This window comes from Scardinius erythrophthalmus (assembly GCF_964197995.2).
Source record: "Scardinius erythrophthalmus genome assembly, chromosome: 20".
Lineage (NCBI taxonomy): Eukaryota > Metazoa > Chordata > Actinopteri > Cypriniformes > Leuciscidae > Scardinius > Scardinius erythrophthalmus.
The window spans coordinates 18,069,473-18,088,554 of record NC_138240.1 but is presented as its reverse complement, the minus strand read 5'-3'; the positions used below and the strand labels follow the sequence as shown (position 1 = coordinate 18,088,554).

The 19,082-nt window shown below is 39.5% G+C and overlaps 1 protein-coding gene across 1 annotated transcript; it reads left to right on the top strand.

The window, feature by feature from the left end:
* The first annotated feature begins 770 nt into the window (after nucleotides 1–770).
* snrnp200 (small nuclear ribonucleoprotein 200 (U5)) lies at nucleotides 771–19,071 on the top strand. The gene is made up of 45 exons (XM_081349654.1): nucleotides 771–1,097; nucleotides 1,425–1,588; nucleotides 1,685–1,856; nucleotides 2,325–2,517; nucleotides 2,601–2,656; nucleotides 2,745–2,840; nucleotides 3,941–4,093; nucleotides 4,175–4,274; nucleotides 4,426–4,562; nucleotides 4,671–4,748; nucleotides 4,880–5,053; nucleotides 5,636–5,773; nucleotides 5,948–6,103; nucleotides 6,332–6,502; nucleotides 6,582–6,775; nucleotides 6,865–6,988; nucleotides 7,103–7,252; nucleotides 8,149–8,259; nucleotides 8,341–8,472; nucleotides 8,563–8,751; nucleotides 9,201–9,398; nucleotides 11,635–11,787; nucleotides 11,912–11,992; nucleotides 12,077–12,160; nucleotides 12,262–12,368; nucleotides 12,463–12,581; nucleotides 12,681–12,835; nucleotides 13,146–13,335; nucleotides 13,533–13,703; nucleotides 13,787–13,947; nucleotides 14,085–14,312; nucleotides 14,428–14,619; nucleotides 14,736–14,914; nucleotides 15,004–15,155; nucleotides 15,879–15,987; nucleotides 16,089–16,197; nucleotides 16,299–16,488; nucleotides 16,685–16,849; nucleotides 17,200–17,321; nucleotides 17,416–17,559; nucleotides 17,709–17,885; nucleotides 17,965–18,125; nucleotides 18,249–18,330; nucleotides 18,573–18,665; nucleotides 18,801–19,071. Exons 1-45 carry the CDS (start codon nucleotides 1,053–1,055, stop codon nucleotides 18,948–18,950), a joined length of 6,405 nt encoding a protein of 2,134 aa, XP_081205780.1. The 5' UTR covers nucleotides 771–1,052; the 3' UTR covers nucleotides 18,951–19,071.
* Nucleotides 19,072–19,082: the final 11 nt, after the last annotated feature.

Genomic DNA, 19,082 nt, shown 5'->3' with positions numbered 1-19,082 from the left:
AAGATGATTTTTTATTCCTCTTTTTAGTCAACTTTAGCATGGGTGTCTAAACTTATGCATAGCACTGTATATACTTACTATCTGGTTATGAAAAACATCTCCAAATAATATGTTTTACTGCCAAATAAGATATTCATATAAGGAAATTCATTTTAAAATAAGGAAATTCATTTTAAAATACTGCAACATGTATCCATGTGCTGTTTTTCACAATAAGTTTAAAGAAGACGTCTCACCACAATGTCCTTTTTGGAGTCTTGAATCTGAAACTCTCAAACATTTATTTTGTAATTTTGTAATTGTAAATACCCTGAAGACTTTTGGAAGCAGGTATCTATGGTTTTTGATACATTCTACAAAATAATCAAAATAGATGAGTCTTTGGTCTCTTGGACTGTGATACTGGCTTCTATAGAAATTGATGATAAAGGTAATAGTTCTTCTTGGGAAGTTCCATGTACATAAAGCTATTACACCCTCCTTTAAGTTTTTCTGTAAAGATCTTAAAATATTTTATGACTTATTGAATTCAATTAGGCTCCTAGAAATAAGAAGGATATAAAAACATCTCTCATAAAAATGAATGTGTCGAATTTAATGTTTTACACGATGTAAAATCTATTATATGTATCCCCCAATTTCTATTTTAGCTTCTGTTTGATGTTAAATGTCGTTGTGTGTTTTGTTGAATAAAAATAAATGCCTCAAAAAAGTGCCATTCCTATCCAGAAGAGGCAGTATTTTTCCACGCACCTCACTCAGGAGCGAGTGAACCCGGAAGCGGAAGCTAGACCAAACTGCGTTTTGAAACCGTCGTGCGTGTTTCAGACGTATGGTGCAGTTACGAATATAAAGAAAAAGACTTAACTTTTCATAGTGTGTTGTTATTGTCGTGTGCACATTAAGTTTTTTTTATTTTTTATTTTTGCGTAACTAGGGACGTACATGAGTGCTGTGTTGTTAATTTAGTCGCCTGTCTCTCCGCTAGCACCGGGTGTGCTGGTTGATAAAGAAGATTTTCATTTTGAGCGCATCTACAGTAATAAGAAGTCATGGCGGATGTTACTGCGCGTAGTTTGCAGTATGAATACAAAGCGGTGAGTATCATATAAGATTTTTGATATCTTTTTTAACGACTTTGATATGTTTCGTAGCTAAATTTCATTATTTAGCGCGCTAATGTTGTTTGTTTTTGTGTGCGCGAGCTTGAACACACTGGCTGAGTTTTAAAACCTAATGATCTTTACCTAGATTTAATTTTTGATCTGCGTAGTAGTAGTAAATGTTTAATGTAGCTTTGAATTAAATAGTCTTTCAGCAGAACATAAGCGCATGCTTGTGCTTGTGATGTTGACAAATGCAGCTCGCTAGGATTTGATACACAGTCATTGAGCCGACTGTGAGTGTTTGTGTTTCCTCCGCAGAACTCTAACTTGGTGTTGCAAGCGGACAGATCTCTGATCGACCGTACCCGCAGAGATGAGCCCACCGGAGAGGTGCTGTCTCTGGTTGGCAAACTGGATGGGACAAAGATGGGAGACAGAAGCCAGAGAACCAAACCTCAGTTGCAGGAGGAGAAGAGAACAAAGTCAGTCTGATCAGAAACTCAGTGTTTGCTTGCATTCATTCTTGCATTCACTGTGTGAAAGTCTTTTAACCAAATAGTATTTGTTGTGTGATGCAGGAGGAGAAAGAGAGACGAGGACAGGCATGACATCAACAAGATGAAGGGCTTCACACTGCTGTCTGAGGGGATTGATGAGATGGTGGGCATCGTGTACAAGCCCAAGACCAAAGAGACCAGAGAAACATATGAAATCCTTCTCAGCTTCATTCAGGCAGCCCTTGGAGATCAGGTAAGATCACAGACTCTGTTTACACGTGCTGTGAACATTTATTTCAAATGTAATTGCTGTGGGATCTACTAGGGATGCTCCTGCACTGTTATTAAAATTCTGTCTGATAGTTATTTTTATGCTATGTAGGGATGCAATGATCAGGATTTTTCATGGCGGATTCCAAATTGCTGGATGATGATGTTTTCCTTTTTCTTTGAACACATTTATTTGTTGTTTATCTGCTCTATTACAGGCCAAACTGGCCTCAAATAAAAAAATCTGTAACTATTTGAAATTAGAGGCAATCAAATCAGTATAATAGATCATGTGATGCTGAAAAATGGATTGCCATCGCAGGAAAAAAGCCCATTCTAAAATATCAATTCAAATATTTCAAATGTAATCATCTTAATATTAATAGATCTAAACAGTGGATATTGGGTTAATTTACCAGATTATAAATTGCTGCTCTTTCTCTCCACTAAGCCAAGGGATATCCTGTGTGGAGCTGCAGACGAGGTGTTGGCCGTGCTGAAGAATGACAAGATGAGAGACAAAGAGAGGAGGAGGGAGGTGGAACAGTTGCTGGGGCCTACGGATGACACACGCTACCATGTCCTGGTGAACCTGGGCAAGAAGATCTCTGACTATGGTGGAGACAAAGAGCTCCAGAATATGGGTAAATATTTTTAGTTCAACCTGAGTCCAAATTCTCCCCGTGATGTTCAAGCCTGGTCACACTTCATCTTTCTCTTTTTGCAGATGACAACATTGATGAAACCTATGGAGTCAATGTGCAATTCGAGTCAGATGAGGAGGTGAGCTTCTACATGCTGGTTGTTTGTGGTCCGATTGTGTTTTTTGGCTCTCGATGTGACATTAAATGTGCATTTTGTTCAACTGCAGGAGGGCGATGAGGATCAGTATGGAGAGGTTCGGGATGAAGGCTCTGATGACAGCGAGGGAGAGGAGGCAGATGAAACCAGCACTCTGACTGCTAATGTAAGTCACATGTCGTCATAGAGAAGTGGTTCTCAACCACGGGACCCACTAGGGGCCCTCAGTCAAAATATATATATATAGAGAGTAGGGCTGCACGATTTGGGAAAAATGTCATATTGCGATAATTGAGGTCAATATTGCGATTACGATTGCGATATGCGATATAATAAACAAATGGTTTCATGAGTCAACTTGCTTGGTTCTCAAGGAAAATAAATGCACACACAGATTAGTGATAATCAGCCTAAAGAAAAAAGTTCTTTAGTCAAGAGCAGTGAGTGTTTTTCTCTGTTCCCTTTGTTCTTTGATTAACTTTAGCGACAGATTTTTTTTTTTATTGCATTTTAACAAAGAACAAAACATAATTTACATACAAGAGTACATATAACCATACATGTCAGGGGTAAAGAAAAATAATAATAAAAAAAAAATAATAAAAATAAAAAAAGAAAAAAGAATAACTTTAGCGACAGATATAATTAGTGGCTACTGTGTACTATCCCTTTAAGACCAGCCGCTGTCAGAGACGCGGATCTCACGCGCCTCATTCTTTCACGAGTCATCACAACTCTTCATGTTCATCATAAGACTACTCTTATGTTATGAAGACACTCGACAAAAAGACATTTTGGCATAATTGTGTGTGTTATTGTTCGTTCAAGCTCGAAAGAGAACTATATTCTGTCATGCTGTTTTGTGCGCACGCACGATATTAGCGCGAGTCTTTCTGTCTGTCACAGTCAGGACATTCACAGGCAGCGCGTTCATTTTGGCATACATGTGTGTTGTTCGTTCTACCGCTAAAGAGAACTTGATACTGGCGCGCGTCTATCTCTGTGTGTGTGTGTGTGTGTGTGTGTGTGTCTGTCAGGAGGACATTCACAGGCAGCTCGTTCTTTTATGTTTTATCGCGCATGAATGGTTTAAAAGCATTTGCATTAATAAGTGCGTTAACAGCGCTAATTTGTTTATTTAATATAAAATCGCAGCATTTTGCGTCATATAATCGCGTAGGCTTGACATCGCGATTGCGATACGATTAATCGTGCAGCACTAATAGAGAGTTAAACAACCAGCCTGACATGCTCTCTTCTCCATAGCTGGGCAACACGGGCGACGTAATGATGACCAAAAAGAAAGATCTTCACCCGCGAGACATCGATGCCTTCTGGCTTCAGCGACAGCTCAGCCGCTTCTACAACGATGCCATAGTTTCTCAGAAGAAAGCGGATGAAGTCTTGGAGATCCTTAAAGTAAGAAATGCTTGGGAATGCTCATGTCCTTGGAGACTAAGATTGTGTTTGTGTGGCTGATTTATTCCTTCCTTTGGTTAGACTGCCAGTGATGACAGAGAGTGTGAGAACCAATTGGTGCTGCTTTTGGGCTTCAACACATTCGACTTCATCAAGGTCCTCCGGCAGCACAGGCGAATGAGTGAGTAGATCACAATAGCCAGGACTGTGTTGGATTAAATTGATTGTGATTTCTGAGAATATGGCGACAAAATGACTTATTGTTAGTGGTTTTTGAGGAAGGTTTTTAGGAATAGTTTCATGTTGCTCTTTTTTTTCCCTGCCATATCCAGTCCTCTACTGCACCATGTTGGCCAGTGCTCAAAGTGAGGCTGAGAAGGAAAAGATCATGAATAAAATGGAAGCTGATCAGGATCTTTCCAAAGTTCTTTACCAGCTGCAGGAGACTGAGAAAGAGGACATCATCAGGGTCAGTACATTCCCTCCTTTTTTAGTTGGTTTAGCTGATTGTGTGTTTTTTTTTAAGCTGTTTAAAGAATATCCACCTATAAGCTTATGATCTTTTGTTTCCTTGCAGGAGGAGCGATCTCGCCGTGAGAGAGTGAGAAAGTCTCGTGTGGATGATCTGGAGTCTATGGACATTGATCATGGAGAGGTAAATGCCACTTGATGCTACATCTACTTCAAGCCAAAATTTACAAATGTTCCTGCTATTTTAATTTGACCCCCACTCCTAATGTTCATGTGATGATTTTGGGCTTTTTTCTCTGTGATCTTTGTCTCTAGTCTGTGGCCTCAAAGCAATTACTAGATCTGGAAGATCTGGCCTTCTCTCAAGGCAGTCACTTCATGGCCAACAAGCGTTGCCAGCTGCCCGACGGCTCCTTCCGCAAACAGAGGAAGGGCTACGAGGAGGTTCATGTGCCCGCTCTCAAACCCAAACCTTTTGGTGATGATGAGGTATTTAGTTTTTATTAAAAGAATAATAATAATAGTATTTTTTATTTTGTGAGACCTTTTCTTTTAGTGTGGCTAAATTGTTTGTTCAGGAACAAAAAAAATACAGTAACAACACAAACATTGTGAAATACTATTACAATTTAAAAGAACTCCACTATATTTTAAAATGTAATTTATTCCAATGATGCAAAGCTGAATTTTCAGCAGCCATTACTCCAGTCTTCATTGTTATATGATCCTGCTCAACTCACTCTAATATGCTGATTGATCAAGAAACTTGACTTATCAATTTTGAAAACAGTTTTGCAATTTAATATTGACATTTTTTCAGGATTCGATGAATAGAAAGTTCAAAAGAACAGCATTTATTTTAAAAAGAAATCTTTTGGAACGTTGTAAATGTCTTTACTGCCACATTTGATCAATTTAATGCATCCTTGCTGAATAAAAGTATTTCTTTAAAAAAATCTTACTGACACCATTCTTTTGAATGGTTGCTAAGTAGCATTTTTTTTATTATTATTGTTTTATTTGCTCTATTTTCATTAGTCTTTCACAAGGTTTCCCTCATTTCTTTTACAGACATTGGTGGCTATTGAGAAGCTGCCCAAATATGCTCAAGCTGGATTTGAAGGATTCAAAACCCTGAACCGCATACAGAGTAAACTCTTCAAAACTACCATGGAGACAGATGAGAACCTACTGGTTTGCGCTCCAACGGTTTGTCTGCTAAAAAAGGCGCAACAGTCCAGGCGCTGACTTAAAATAAACATTACAGTTAAAAATATAATGACATAAATATGATGTAGTATAGAACTTGATCAACTTGAGTTTTATGTTTAACTTCAATATTTGACTAGTAAGGATTTTGTTTTTCATCTCTTTGACCTGTAGGGTGCTGGAAAAACTAATGTTGCTCTCATGGCAATGCTCAGAGAAATCGGAAAGCATATTAACATGGATGGCACCATCAATGTTGATGAGTTTAAAATCATATACATCGCTCCCATGCGCTCACTGGTACAGGAGATGGTGGGCAGTTTTGGCAAGGTAGGAGTACCAAACATGATGGAGAGAAATTTCCCCATTATTTCCTGTAATTTCTCTGCTTAATCTTGAATAATAGTACTTGAAAATGTGTTCCTTTTAAATGAGTACCTCTAATTAGTTACATTAGTTTTTTTCAACAAAAAAAATGTTTGTACAATTTATAAATGTATGTTTATATTTGTGATAAAGTATTAAATGTCCCTATAACATTTGTTGCTCCATCTGCAGCGCTTGGCAAGTTATGGCATCACTGTTTCTGAGCTGACCGGAGACCATCAACTGTGTAAGGAGGAAATAAACGCCACCCAGATTATAGTGTGTACCCCAGAGAAGTGGGACATCATCACCCGGAAAGGAGGGGAGCGCACATATACGCAGCTTGTGCGCCTTGTGATTATTGTAAGTAATCTAGTAGTCCCAGATTCCCCTTTTCAAAGATTTTTCATGTTTTTCCATAATAACGTGTTCGGTCATGCAGGATGAGATCCACTTGCTGCATGACGACCGTGGCCCTGTCCTCGAGTCCCTCATTGCTCGAACCATCCGCAATGTGGAGCTGACACAGGAAGATGTGAGGCTCATCGGCCTCAGCGCCACGCTGCCCAACTACGAGGATGTGGCGAACTGCCTTCGTGTCGATTCATCCAAGGGACTCTACTATTTCGACAACAGGTGAGAATGAGACTGCTGTGGATAAATGGGGAAATAGTCTTCTGTTTTTGTATAATAAAGTACGAATGCTGGCCGTTTTCCTTTTTTAGTTTCCGACCGGTGCCTCTGGAACAAACCTATGTAGGAATTACAGAGAAGAAGGCCATCAAGCGCTTTCAGATTATGAATGAGATTGTCTATGAGAAGATCATGGAACATGCTGGAAAGAATCAGGTGAAGCTGAGCACCATAAATGGACTAGTTTTATCTCCTGAATTCTACTGTTTGTTCAGTCACTAACACTCTCCTCTTCTCCTTTCTAAACATTTATTTGTCTGTTTTTCCTAGGTGTTGGTGTTTGTGCACTCAAGAAAGGAGACAGGAAAGACGGCTCGTGCGATCAGGGATATGTGTTTGGAGAAGGACACTCTGGGGTTGTTCCTGAGAGAAGGTTCGGCCTCCACTGAGGTTTTGAGGACTGAAGCCGAACAGTGCAAGGTCAGCTCACAACTACCATGAAAGTGCTGTACATAAGACACAGCCTCAAACTGATGTAAACTTGAAATAAAACCCACACAGAATCTGAACGTCATTCACAGCCAAATCTGCATATTCGTTTATTTAACATCTAGTGGAACTAGTGGTACCAAACTGAATGACAATAAATTATTATAGTTTAATTATAACAAAAATAAATAATTTATAATATTATCAACTGTAATCAATTGTTGTGGTTTAAATTATGATTGCAAAAAATAAATTGTTATAATAAATTATAATTATACTTGCAAAAATGACAAATTATTATTATTTAATTAGAATAATTACCAGTTTCAAATATTCCTCTTATCTGCTGTTATTTGATGAACAGGTAGTCCCACCCCAAGTTTGCACCATTTTTGTTTTAGCTAATATTATGTCCAGCAGCTAATCGTGCAGCAATTAGTTGATTATTTGATTATTTATTTGATTTTCCATAAAATTTATGCAATTAAAAGTCCCCAGTTTTCCTCACGTCCTTATCGTAAGGCCGCATTTACATTACATGGTTCAAGTGACTCAATTCCGAAAAATAAAATTTCTCCTTCCATGTGGCACGGATCGGAAATGACCCACGGATATGTAAGCAGGAAAAAAAGCACATGAATTCCAATATTCTCAGATCGGGTTCAGGCCTCAGTCATATGTGGAAATGTGGTTTGTTCGCCTTGTATATACTGTAAATGCTGATTTACATTATCTTCTACATCACTTTTAAAAGTTGTGAAAAAAAATCGTATTTAATCAACAAATCGGAATTGGGCATCAAGATCTGCTGTGTAAATGCGGCCTAAATGAACACACATTTATTGTGTACTGGTTTTCTTAAAAATTTGTTTACTTTCTATTGACAGAACCTGGAGCTGAAGGATCTGTTGCCGTATGGTTTTGCTATTCACCATGCTGGAATGACCAGAGTGGACAGAACGCTGGTAGAGGATCTGTTTGCTGACCGCCACATCCAGGTTAGTGCATAACATTCAGGAATGCCGAGAACATTCTGGATCATTTCATATTGAACACTGAACCATGAATGTGTTTCATAGGTATTGGTGTCCACAGCCACTCTGGCCTGGGGTGTGAACTTGCCTGCACACACTGTTATAATCAAAGGCACACAGGTGTACAGCCCAGAGAAAGGCAGATGGACGGAGCTGGGAGCCCTGGACATCCTACAGGTCTGTATTATGTCCACATGTACTTTGTGTTTCGATAAGTTAAATAGACCACGAGTAACAACTTGACTCCCTCTCAACTTTGTGACGCAGATGCTGGGTCGTGCTGGCAGGCCGCAGTATGACTCTAAAGGAGAGGGTATTCTGATCACTTCTCATGGAGAGCTGCAGTATTACCTGTCTCTGCTCAATCAGCAGCTGCCCATCGAGAGCCAGATGGTGGCCAAACTACCGGACATGCTCAATGCAGAGATAGTGTTGGGCAACGTGCAGAATGCCAAGGTAAGTCTGAATGTACTGGTGTAAGTTCATTAGTCAGCCAAATTTTTGTTTTCTAGCTTAAATATTTTATTGGTGGTCCAATAAAGGAGGTTTAACTTGGGTTTCTCTATGTGAGGGAATGAATATTAAATGTGATATGAAGACAACAATATTACAATAAATTAAAAAAGCTTTTATATTGTCATTTTATTGAAGCATATTAAAATATTTTTTTAATATTGATTTGTTTTATTATATTGGTTTTGTTACTTTTTTGCCCATCCTAATATTAGTATTAGTTTCCAGAATTTAAAAAGGCTTTTATATTGTTCATTTACTTTAGCATATTGATAAAATAGTTATGTTTTATTATACTGAAATTACATAGTTTTGCACATGCCTAATATTAGTATTCCTCTGTAAGCTCAGCATCTGTTGCAGGGTTTGATCTGTTTTGTCATTGTTTTCAGGATGCTGTAAATTGGCTGGGTTACACATACCTGTATGTACGGATGTTGCGGAACCCCACTCTATATGGCGTCTCCCATGATGACCGCAGCATTGACCCACTGCTGGAGCGACGCAGGTTGGACCTGATACACACGGCAGCCACTGTCCTGGAGAAGAACAACCTGGTCAAATACGACAAGAGATCTGGCAGCTTTCAGGTACACACAGTTTGACAGTTTGTCATATTAACCCCCCTTTCTAAAAGGTCTCTTCCAGATGATTAATATGCATGATCAATGCTGAGATTGTACCAGCTTTAAATCCCCAACTCAAGATAATTGTAGAGGTTGACCAATATGGGTTTTTCTCTGGCCGATGCCAATATTTGAGATGTAGTGCTTTGTAGTGCTTTTTTTAATGTAGTGCATTAAACAGCGGCAGTATCTATCTATCTGTCAGTCGGCACTCAGCACATGAATCTGTCAGAGCATCTGACGGGGCTGTTTTAATATAAAACTTGTCTCATGCTTAGGACGAATTGGATAATGCACTTTCCCCGCACCAGCTCACTGCTTCCTCCGCTACTTTTCAGATGCACTCATATCAAACAACTGTAGGCTATATTGATATAAACAACAGTATTGTCTCATTCCATATTCTTTATTAAAAACATATCAATATATCGTACAAACTTGGCATGGCCCTAGTGTGAATATGTCCGTTAATGATCAGGAAGACATGAAAGAGTACTATTTTCGCGCTGTGAGACACAGCAATCTGGATGTGTTGCTTCACACACACAAACACACAAACGCACACACACAAAACATGAGTACCAAACTGAGAGACGCGGATACTTTCCAGTCTACATGCGCTTCAATATTTAAATAGGAAAGGCTTAACACGAACATTATCGTTTCTTAGGAAGCTGCCAGGTAGTCCTCTTCAAAAAGCTAGCAGGCAGAGGGGGACTGGCAATCTGCTTGCTGCAAGAGGCAATGTCACGTGTTCCACAACAACGCTGCCCGTAGATGTGCCTGCCTATTAATCGGCCTAATTTGCACCACAATCGGCCGATGCTGGTTCATTAAAAAATGCCACAAATCGGCTGGCCGATCAATCGGTTGACCTCTAGATAACTGATTTCAGCAGGTCTGCCTGAACACATCAATTAAACTTTTAAATGACAGCTAGGGGTGTGCCATATCATACCGTCCACGATAATACCGGTATAAATTTTTACATGATAAAAAAAGTGTCATATCGCGATATCACCGATATAGCGATGCAATGACGTATGGCGCATTACGTTCCTTAGCACGCACAATAACAACACCTGTCTGAGCGCGAGAGCAGCAAGTCAGCCTCCAATGACGATTTAGTACCTAAAAAGGAGCTACTTCAATATAATTTTTAATAATTCCCGCAGGTCTACCACTTATAATGCGGGAAATTCCCCCGCAAATATTGATTTTACCAACCGCGTGAGTGTTCAGCGGTGCCGCGTCTTCTCTCTCTCTCGCTTTCAAAATGGGTTGCACAAGTCAAGCGTCGATACCACACTCTTGTGTTTAGCAGTCAGGACATGACGGAATTGTCTTTTGTCACTTGCATCGCAACTAAAGTTTATCATTTTCACTTCTTTTTAAGTCTTATCAGTTTAAACATTTGCGATTTTAAACTATTCAGTACTCTCGCGCGCTCTCAGAGATGTTTACTCTGCGTGCATACAGTAAAGCCGCCTCACAGCTCGCGAGTAACAAAAGTTCTATTTCGCGGATTATATCGCTTTAACGGGGGAAAAAACACGCAAAATTGTGTAAAAATTCCGGTCATGGTTAGTATATTCGTAAACAGTCGGTTATGTCTGAAATAACCATAAAACGTGCGTGACAGTGTAACAGACAGTATAACAGTAATGGATCCGGGCACTAGCTCTAAAAGTGACAGCAGCCATATGTGTCTGTCATTAATGTTGTCGTCAAAACAACAAAAGATAGCTTTCATTGTAAGGAATCAGAATTAATAGCCTTTAATTTAATTTAGTCAGGACTAGTGTTATTTTACATTTGATTACCTTATTCAGTTTCTGTAGTATTTCTGAATAGTGTTAGACCTACCCAAAAACGTTTCTCTTTATTTGTATCTTTATTATTTTGTATATATGTTTTGCTACTTTTTTCAATTTAATTCAAAGATTGAAATCAAGCTTCCTTGTGTTGTGTAAACTCTGAAATACAAAATTACCCAATTGTAAAAACACAATGAGTGAGCAAACATTTAGGTGAGATAAATGTAATAAAAAAAATTGTCAAATTTGTTTTTTATATCGTCATAAATATCATTATCGCAAATATTCTTGAAATATCGTGATATAATTTTGAGGCTATATCGCCCACCCCTAATGACAGCAACAGATATGGTTAAAATTATGTCTTATGTGTTCTGTTGTAGGTGACAGACCTGGGCCGCATTGCAAGCCATTTTTACATCACCCATGAGTCCATAATGACCTACAACCAGCTGCTGAAGCCCACACTGAGTGAGATCGAGCTCTTCAGGGTGTTCTCGCTGTCCTCTGAGTTCAGAAACATTAATGTCAGAGAGGTATGTGCCTTGTCTAAACAAACCTGAAACATCTGAACAAACTTCTACCTCTTGAATCCTAAAGACAGGATAAAGTGGAAAATGACAGCGCTAACAAACATGGTTTTTACAATTTGATTGACAGGAAGAAAAACTTGAGCTTCAGAAACTGCTTGAGAGAGTCCCTATTCCAGTGAAGGAAAGCATTGAAGAGCCCAGCGCAAAGGTAAATGCGTGTAGAAGAACTTATATATTATAGAATATTCAATCGTATGATTGTCTCTTAAATGGAATGTTATGTCTTTCTCAGATCAATGTGCTGCTGCAGGCATATATCTCTCAGCTTAAACTGGAGGGCTTCGCTCTCATGGCTGACATGGTCTATGTGACACAGGTGAGTGTTTGGGGAAACAATGTTTTGTAAAATACTCCTGTGTTCTAAAAGGACATTTTTATTTTAAAATCACAGATTTAACATTATATTTGATCCTACAGAGTGCTGGCAGGCTGATGAGGGCCATCTTTGAGATTGTTTTGAGCAGAGGCTGGGCCCAGCTTACCGACAAGACTATGAACCTCTGCAAGATGATCGACAAAAGGATGTGAGTTGTCATGATATTGCTGATATTGCCAAGCATAAATGTATTGTCTGTCTTGCAGTGTGATATTTATTCTATTGTCTTTTTTTCCATCAAGGTGGCAGTCGATGTCTCCCTTGCGTCAGTTCCGCAAGCTTCCGGAGGAGGTCATCAAAAAGATTGAAAAGAAAAACTTCCCCTTTGAGCGCCTCTATGACCTGAACCACAATGAAATTGGTGAATAGTGGCTAATACACTCATACTAATACATTGTCTTTATACCCAAATGCCATTTTATATCATTTTCTCATGATCTGAAATTCTTAACTGTTTCAGGTGAGTTGATTCGCATGCCGAAGATGGGGAAAACCATTCATAAGTATGTCCATCAGTTCCCTAAACTGGACCTGGCAGTTCATCTGCAGCCTATCACACGCTCCACTCTGAAAGTGGAACTCACAATCACACCAGATTTCCAGTGGGATGACAAGGTCAGTCCAAAAAAAGATCAGTAAATTACTAAATAATATATAATATAATAAATATAAATAATAATATTATTGTTTTAACTAGAATAAAGAATTACGTATAGATTAATAGTAATAGATTTATAGCAATAATGTGTGTGTGTGTGTGTGTGTATGTATGTGTATATATATATATATATATATATATATATATATATATATATATATATATATATATATATATATATATATATATATATATATATATATATATATATATATATATATATATATATATATATATATTTATACACTAAATGTTGGCTTCTTCCAGATACATGGCTCATCTGAGGCCTTCTGGATCTTAGTGGAGGATGTGGACAGTGAGGTCGTCCTTCACCATGAGTACTTCCTCCTGAAGGCCAAGTACGCTCAGGACGAACATCTTGTGACTTTCTTTGTGCCCGTGTTTGAGCCGCTGCCACCGCAGTACTTCATTCGCATTGCTTCAGACCGCTGGCTATGTATGTTTTTATTTATACTTGCTGATGACATACTAACAACTTAATACTGCAGAAAATATTACTAAACCATATTGCATATCTAATTTACTGTGGCTTTGATATAACGACCAAAATCCATTGTACTATTTGGAAGTAAAATGGAGTGTTGGAGGTATTACAGTAGTCCAGAATTTTTTTTTTCTCTTTCTTTTCTCAAGCATGTGAGACACAGCTGCCGGTTTCATTTCGTCACCTAATCCTGCCTGAGAAATATCCTCCTCCCACTGAGCTGCTGGACTTGCAGCCTTTGCCCGTGTCCGCTCTGAGAAACGCAGCCTTCGAGAGCCTCTACCAGAAGTTTCCCTTTTTCAACCCAATCCAGACCCAAGGTACCTGCCCTCGTAAACCCTCCCAACACGCTGTCATCCTTGATTGAGAACTTCCTTCTAAGTGAAACTGTTCTTGTTTTCAGTGTTCAATGCGGTGTATAACAGCGATGACAACGTCTTTGTTGGCGCCCCCACGGGCAGCGGGAAGACCATATGTGCAGAGTTTGCTATTCTTAGGATGCTCCTACACAACTCAGAAGGCCGCTGTGTCTACATTACACCCATGGAGGCTCTGGCCGAACAGGTACAGCCACAATTATTTGCCCTTATGGAAATAAATGCGATACTGTAAAAGTGTCTATATTTCAACTTAAGATTAATTAAATAAATTGATGAAACAAAGATGTGAATGTCATGATTCAGACATTATCTTTTGTGTAGGTATTTATTGACTGGCACCAGAAGTTCCAGGATACTTTGAATAAGAAGGTTGTCTTACTCACTGGTGAGACAAGCACTGACCTAAAACTGCTGGGTAAAGGTGACATCATCGTCAGCACACCAGACAAGTGGGACATTCTTTCCCGTCGCTGGAAACAGAGGAAGAATGTGCAGAACGTCAGCCTCTTCATAATAGACGAGGTTCATCTCATTGGAGGTGACAATGGAGTAAGTGTTTGTTTTTATCCTAATTTCTAAACACCAAGAATGAGCTGTTAGTTTCTCAGAGATCATTGTTTTGGTTGTTTGAATCCATTATTTCCTATTTCTGTGTCTCTTGTAGCCTGTGTTGGAGGTGATTTGCTCCAGAATGAGGTACATCTCCTCTCAGATTGAGCGACCCATCCGTATCGTGGCCCTCAGCTCCTCTCTGTCCAATGCTAAAGATGTGGCCCACTGGCTTGGCTGCAGCACCACAGCCACCTTCAACTTCCATCCCAATGTCAGGCCGGTTCCTCTGGAGCTTCACATCCAGGTCAGTCTAAAGCTCTCTGTAACTTAATTTCATCTACATGCACAATCCTTACCCTGTTCTTCTGTTTATTTTCAAAGTTTTGTTTAATCCACTTGGCTACTTTTCCCCTTCCTCAGGGCTTCAACGTGAGTCACACTCAGACTCGTCTGCTGTCCATGGCCAAACCTGTGTATCACGCCATAATGAAACACTCTCCATCCAAGCCAGTGCTGGTATTTGTGCCATCCAGACGCCAGACTCGTCTTACCGCTATTGATATTCTCACCTTCTGTGCTGCTGACGTGGTGCCACAAAGGTGCCGGAAGATCTATATCACATCCATACACTAAATACACTCTTATCCCATCGGGCATTTCGTCTTCAACCTTCTTTTTGTCCCTTCAGGTTCCTACACTCAACCGAGAAGGATCTGGCTCCATTCATGGAGAATCTCGCTGATGCTACGCTGAAGGAGACACTCTCTAACGGGGTGGGGTACCTTCACGAGGGCCTTTCACCTACAGAGCGCAGGATTGTGGAGCATCTCTTCATTTCTGGTACGACACATGAAATCTAATGTTTTAGTTTAACAGTCATAATGTACTCGGGCCATTTTTGACCTGGAAAAAAAGCTATTTTTAGTACTTTTTAAAAAAGTGAGAACCATTTTAAAAAGTTTAGTACACTTTTTTTTTTTTTAAATGAATAGGTTTTTTAAAATGTGGGCTTTTTTTGAGCAATCATGAGCTATAAAGGAATTTAATTAAATCCAATTAAAAGTTTATACTGGTAGTTCTCAGATTATATATCTATTAAATTTCATGTAATTATGAAATTTCTCATATTGATAATTCATTTTTCTTACATCACTTGTTTTGCTGTAATGTATAAATTGAAATTTCAAAGAATTTTTTTAATGAAAAGGGTCAATGTACACAATAACATCCAAAAAAATGTTTGCACATTCACTCATTAATGAGAAGTTATGACAACCCCTTCAAAATAAAAGTTTGGATTAACTTGATTAAAATATAAAAGAATTATATTACTATTGCACAGTAGAATGTACTTCAAGTAGTAGTAATAATATAGTTTTTAAAACACACAGAAACTCAAAGGTCTTCATTACAACCTGCCAAAATAAAGGTTCGGTGGAACTTAAAGAAATTATGAAAGAAATATTACCAATGCACAGGAGAACGTTTTATGAGGTTAATCGAAACGATTGATTAAGGTGTGTTTGAGCTAAAATAAGTGTTGCCCCCCTCTGCTCATGCCAGGTGCCATTCAGGTGATGGTGGCATCTCGCTCTCTCTGCTGGGGCACTAACATTTCTGCCCACCTGGTGATTGTCATGGACACGCAGTACTACAACGGTAAAATCCATGCGTAAGTATTTTTTTCATCCTTAGTGGCCTCAAATGACTGATGTCATCACCAATTTTTACAGTGTGCATGTGGATTGCTCATGAATATCTTTCTCTGATTAGGTACGTGGACTACCCAATCTATGATGTGCTCCAGATGGTAGGAAAGGCAAACCGTCCTCTCCAGGACGATGAAGGTCGCTGTGTCATCATGTGTCAAGGGTCCAAAAAGGTAAAGCTGACACTAAACCACACATTTACTTGACTCAAGATCGGTTAGTCTCAAGCGTGATTGATTGGCTCTTAATAATTTTGAACATCCTTGCTCTTTAGGATTTCTTCAAAAAGTTCCTTTACGAGCCTCTGCCTGTCGAGTCTCACCTGGACCACTGTCTTCATGACCATTTCAACGCTGAGATCGTCACCAAGACGGTGGAGAACAAGCAGGACGCTGTGGACTACTTGACATGGACGTTTTTGTACCGTCGCATGACCCAAAACCCCAACTACTACAACCTACAGGGTGAGGAATCGCATTACCTTGTAATGCCTACAGATCTTCACTACAGCAGGACAAATGACTTGACATTTAAAATCTAGACTTCACGCTGCAGAATTCACTATTTGTGACATCAGGACAGCATGCAAAAATATTCAACTTCATCTGTGTATTTGATGTACTTTTTAATGCATCAGACTAAAATCTCTTCATGGTCCAGGTATGTCGCATCGTCACCTGTCGGATCATCTGTCTGAGCTGGTGGAAAACACCTTGCAGGATCTGGAACAGTCCAAGTGCATCAGCATCGAGGATGAGATGGATGTGGCACCTCTGAATCTGGGCATGATTGCAGCCTACTATTACATCAACTACACAACCATCGGTGAGGACCTTCTCTGTTTAACACAGTCGCGATGGAACAGAAGTAGCAACAGATCTTTTCTTCTATATAAGTATCAATATTGGTTAATCAAAGTGAGGGTCGAGAAATCGATAGTCAATCCAGCTGACATCTTTACTTGTTGTAGCTTATCCATGTTGTGTACACGAAATAGACACTGACAGTCAAAACATGCCATAAGAGAAGTGCTAATTTAATGTCACTGTTTAGGTCAGTGATTTCGACTTTCTAAAACCATTTTAGCCAAATGTGGCTACTGAAATGTGCTGCTTAATTGTCTAGCCATGTCCGTCTTGACTGATACATCTCTTATCTGTTTGTCCTTGCTCCAGAGCTGTTCAGTATGTCCCTAAATGCCAAGACAAAGGTCCGTGGCCTCATCGAGATCATCTCCAATGCTGCGGAGTATAAAAACATTCCCATCAGGCATCACGAAGACACCCTGCTGCGGCAGGTAAATAAAACTTTCCATTATATGAGTGTAATTTTAACTCTTACAACAAGCAGACTGCATGAGATCTCTGTTAACCACTCTTTGACTTTTGCAGCTGGCTCAGAAAGTGCCTCATAAACTGAACAACCCCAAGTTCAACGACCCTCACGTGAAGACCAACCTGCTGCTTCAGGCTCATCTGTCCCGAATGCAGCTGAGTGCAGAGCTCCAGTCAGATACTGAAGACATCCTCAGCAAGGTGGGGGAAACTCTTTCACAGCTCAAAAAGGACAACACATGCAAATTAGGATTCATAAATTTTAGATTACTAGAAAGTTTAAAAGAATAGCATTTAGAAATCTTTTTGTTTCATAAGTCCTCCTGCTCTTCTCTTGCCTGTATTTTTAGGCGGTGAGGCTGATCCAGGCGTGTGTGGACGTGCTCTCCAGTAACGGCTGGTTGAGTCCAGCGCTGGCTGCCATGGAGCTGGCTCAGATGGTCACACAAGCCATGTGGTCTAAAGACTCTTACCTCAAACAACTACCCCACTTCACTTCTGAACACATCAAGCGCTGCACGGACAAGGTGAGATTTGGATCTGAGTGAGTTCATCTGTGAACACCGTCTTTTGGTTGTGTCTCAACTCTTTTGTTGACGCATTTAGGGTGTGGAGAGCATCTTTGACATCATGGAGATGGAAGATGAGGACCGCACTGGTCTTCTGCAGCTTTCAGATGTACAAATGGCCGACGTGGCACGCTTCTGTAACCGCTATCCCAACATCGAGCTCTCGTACGAAGTGGCCGACAAGGACGACATCAAGAGGTATGAGATGAAATCAAAATCCAAAGGGCTTCAATTGGAAACCTACGACCTTGTGTGGGTGTACAAAACCAGCCATTTACCATTAATCTCTGCTGAAGATTTTAATTTTTCTTGTGCTCACAGTGGAAGTCCAGTGGTCGTCCAAGTGCAGTTGGAACGAGAAGAGGAAGTTACAGGGCCTGTCATTGCTCCTCTGTTCCCACAGGTGAGTGTTCGTTTACATAAACCCTATATCCTTCCTTTGCGTTTAGCAGAAGAAACTAACTCGAGGGTGAGGAAATGACCATTTTCATGTTTGGGTGAATGATCTCTTTAATGAATTTTTATATCTTCCTTTCCCCAAACTTTTAAGTGGTTGTGTATCTCTTAACATCATTTGAAAATAGTTGATCTTGCTTTGAGGTTACTTTACAGCATTATTTAATGACTTTTTGTTTGTTTGTGTAGAAACGCGAAGAAGGCTGGTGGGTTGTTATTGGAGACCCCAAATCGAACAGCCTCATCTCAATCAAGAGACTAACTCTTCAACAGAAGGCCAAGGTTAGTCCTGCTTTTATATCCAAGGCAGTAGTACATTATTCCAGTCTTATATGACCCTCAAATTGTAGTATTTAAAAAAAATGGAGTGGAAGTTTGTCAGAACTTGACAATGGTGTTTTTTTTTCCTTCCCACAGGTAAAACTCGACTTTGTGGCACCTGTGGTTGGTGTGCACAACTACACGCTGTACTTCATGAGCGATGCCTACATGGGCTGTGACCAGGAATACAAGTTCAGCACGGACGTTAAGGAGGCAGACAGTGAGGGAGACAGTGACAGCGATTAGTCGTACTGGACTGATATACTTTCATGTTAAAGAATCTTAAGTGTTTTTATAGATATTTTTTTGAGGAATATTGTGACTGTTTAATGCATTATGATTTAATTAAAGAAACGTGTACATTGGAGATTTTGTTTC

Bases quoted from the DNA above. Each gene is read 5' to 3' on its own strand.
- snrnp200 (XM_081349654.1), top strand. From the start codon at position 1,053: ATGGCGGATGTTACTGCGCGTAGTTTGCAGTATGAATACAAAGCG. The intron at 13,704-13,786 runs GTACCTGCCCTC...TCTTGTTTTCAG, and splicing joins CAACCCAATCCAGACCCAAG to TGTTCAATGCGGTGTATAAC. The intron at 17,560-17,708 runs GTGGGGGAAACT...CTGTATTTTTAG, and splicing joins CTGAAGACATCCTCAGCAAG to GCGGTGAGGCTGATCCAGGC.